Source organism: Mus caroli, chromosome 13 (genome assembly GCF_900094665.2).
Source record: "Mus caroli chromosome 13, CAROLI_EIJ_v1.1, whole genome shotgun sequence".
Taxonomy (NCBI): Eukaryota; Metazoa; Chordata; class Mammalia; order Rodentia; family Muridae; genus Mus; species Mus caroli.
In genome coordinates, this window is record NC_034582.1 from 84754642 (window position 1) to 84757559 (window position 2918).

At 46.0% G+C, this 2918-nt stretch overlaps 1 protein-coding gene across 1 annotated transcript; it reads left to right on the forward strand.

The window, feature by feature from the left end:
* Positions 1-1303: 1303 nt before the first annotated feature.
* Positions 1304-2918, forward strand: Rps23 (ribosomal protein S23). Its single transcript, XM_021180363.2, has 4 exons — positions 1304-1382; positions 1783-1942; positions 2515-2635; positions 2726-2918. Exons 1-4 carry the CDS (start codon positions 1379-1381, stop codon positions 2870-2872), a joined length of 432 nt encoding a protein of 143 aa, XP_021036022.1. The 5' UTR covers positions 1304-1378; the 3' UTR covers positions 2873-2918.

Here is a 2918-nt window from a genome sequence, read left to right on the forward strand (position 1 = left end):
GGGCCTGAGAGAGCAGGGACTGAGCAAGTGGAGTTGACCCAAGCAAGCAGGGCTGACGGGGGAGCAGAGGTCCTAAAATTCAATTCCCAACAACCACATGAAGGCTCACATCCATCTGCACAGCTACAGTGTACTCACATACATAAAATAAACAGATCTAAAAGAAAAAAAAAAAAGAATCCCCAGCTTAAATCTAAAGATTTAACATCAGAAGGGTTTCAGAAGGCTTTACTGTGGTAAAGTTCTGTTTGTTTGGTTTGTTTGTTTGTTTTTGAGACAGGGTTTCTCTGGGTAGCTCTGACTGTCTTGGAACTCACTCTGTAAACCAGACTGGCCTCGAACTCAGGAATTTACCTGCCTCTGCCTCCCAAGTGCTGGGATTAAAGGCATGTGCCACCACACCCTACTGTAAAGTTCTGTAATGCCCAGGCTTCCAGAACCACTGCTGCTTTTTTGTTTGTTTGTTTGTTTGTTAATCTCTCAGTTCAATTGACAAGAGAACCTTTCACTTCTGGAAGGCTGTGTCCTATGCTAAATATAGGCTCCCAGCTCAAATGTAACCCACAGCGATACCTTCTTAAAGTCTACCCCTTCACTACAAAGCTGCACTTTTCTATAACATTTGTCAGTGTGTAAAGATTTTTTATATGTATGTACTCTGTCCCTTTACCTAGAATATAAACTTAACGAGAAGAAATCTTCGTTCTCTTAATTGTCCAGTGCAAAGACATTAAAATTTTCATTTTTATGTGACTCAACATCCCAGAAAAACTACAGGAAAGATTCGGGTTGTAAAGGTACTATAATTAAGCAAGGACGCACAACCAACAAATGTCAGCTCACTGTTTAAAGATCAAGTCTGGCTAGAAAAAACAACAACAACAACAAATAATAGGTTTTTCATCACTGAATCATTGCCTCACTAAAATTTACAATTTACTGACGCTGGGAACCTCCTACTCCGTCCAGCCCCACCCCGCTCCGCCCTTTCCGAATTAGCTCCGCCCAGCCCTGGGCCCGAGGGCGGGTGACGGAGTTACTGAGGACGCCTGCGCAGTGAGCAGTTAGCGCAAAGATTTCTGGGATTGGTAGTCCGTATTCCTCTAGCCTTGTCATTTGCCTGAAAAGGAAATAACAGCGTAAATGAAATTGCTTTAGATTTGATACATATTAAACAAAACTCAGACTGTGTCTCACAAAAGTGGAGGCACTGAATCGTTTCCAAAGGCCACCCCCTCCACCCACCCACACACTTCCCGGTACAGGCGCCGCTTGGACAGCCGCACGGGGCCTTTGGCTGGGCGGGGCTTCCCGCAATGCCTTGTGGGTCCTTCCTGCACCTCCTCTCTCTTTCTCTTGGGCCCGTGGCGCCAGCAAGATGGGTGAGCTGTGCGGGGCTTGGCTGAGTGGCCGCTGCAGGGCTCCAGAGCTCGGGATACGGCCTGTCATGGGGTGATAGAGCGGGGAGTAGGGCTGTAACCGGGCGGAGGCCGGGAGAAGGGGCGCCGTCCCGCGGGCACGTGGCCATACGGAAGAGTTCCAGCGGCCTACGGGCCGCCTTGCCGGGCGCCTCCTCCAGACCCATTTGCCCTGGAAATTTAAGTAAGCGTAAAGGCCCCAGACTGGGTTTGTGTGCAGCTCCGAGTTAGGGGATTTCGAGGATAATTGGTCCACGTGCTAAGAGGAGCCACAGGTCTCTGGCGCAAACGTCCCTTCTGCTGAAACTCGTGTGCGGAAGCGCGGGGTCGGTTTACGGAGCATTCAGTGGTGTTTGTTTTTTAGGCAAGTGTCGTGGTCTCCGAACTGCCAGGAAGCTCCGCAGTCACCGACGGGACCAGAAGTGGCATGACAAACAGTACAAGAAAGCCCACTTGGGCACAGCCCTGAAGGCCAATCCGTTTGGGGGTGCCTCTCATGCAAAGGGGATTGTGCTGGAAAAAGTGTAAGTGAAAAGCTGCGCCCTAGAAGCGATGGTTTACCGTAGTTGAGGACGAAGTAGTTCTTCAAAAGTCGCAAAAGATCCTGAGCCTGCGTTGGTTGGGGTTTTATAAGGAAAAAGAATGGGAAATGTGCTTGTTTATGTTAGGCTAGGGGTGAGATTACTAAAGTTTTTAATTTTGGCTGTACTCTGGAAGGAATGGAAGAAGTAAAAGTAATATAATACATATTAAAGCGTATATTGAACAGTGGGGGGGGGGCTATACCTTAACCAGCTGATACATTCTTAGTATCTTTTTGGAGTTGAGAAAATTCCTTTTCTGGCATGTTTCTGATGCATTGACGTTTTTAGAGTGATGATATTTTTGTGTGGCGTTCATAAGTTTAGCAATAAGAGTTTGAATTCTCATTTTTACCATTCCAGTGGAGCTAAAGTTCGATTTTGCCTGGAAAAACTTCATTAAAATGGTGGCATCTGCAGGATTTGAGACTGGATTGAGTAGGAGCTGCTTCTGCTTTCATTCGTAATCGAATTTTAAAAACCTTATTGACTAACATGTGCCATTGATATTGCAGAGGGGTTGAGGCCAAACAGCCAAATTCTGCCATCAGGAAGTGTGTCAGGGTGCAACTCATTAAGAACGGCAAGAAGATCACAGCGTTCGTGCCCAATGATGGCTGCCTGAACTTCATTGAGGTGACTTATCTTATTTCTTTTAATATTTAATCTGGCTAGTGGGTATTTTAATTGCCACTGACACCTAAAATGGCCTTTATTTTATTTCAGGAAAATGATGAAGTTCTGGTTGCTGGATTTGGTCGAAAAGGTCATGCTGTAGGTGATATTCCTGGAGTCCGCTTTAAGGTGGTTAAAGTAGCCAATGTTTCCCTGTTGGCTCTGTACAAAGGCAAGAAAGAAAGGCCAAGATCATAAAAGTTGACAATGGAAACACAGTAATAAATTTTCATATTCTGAAAAA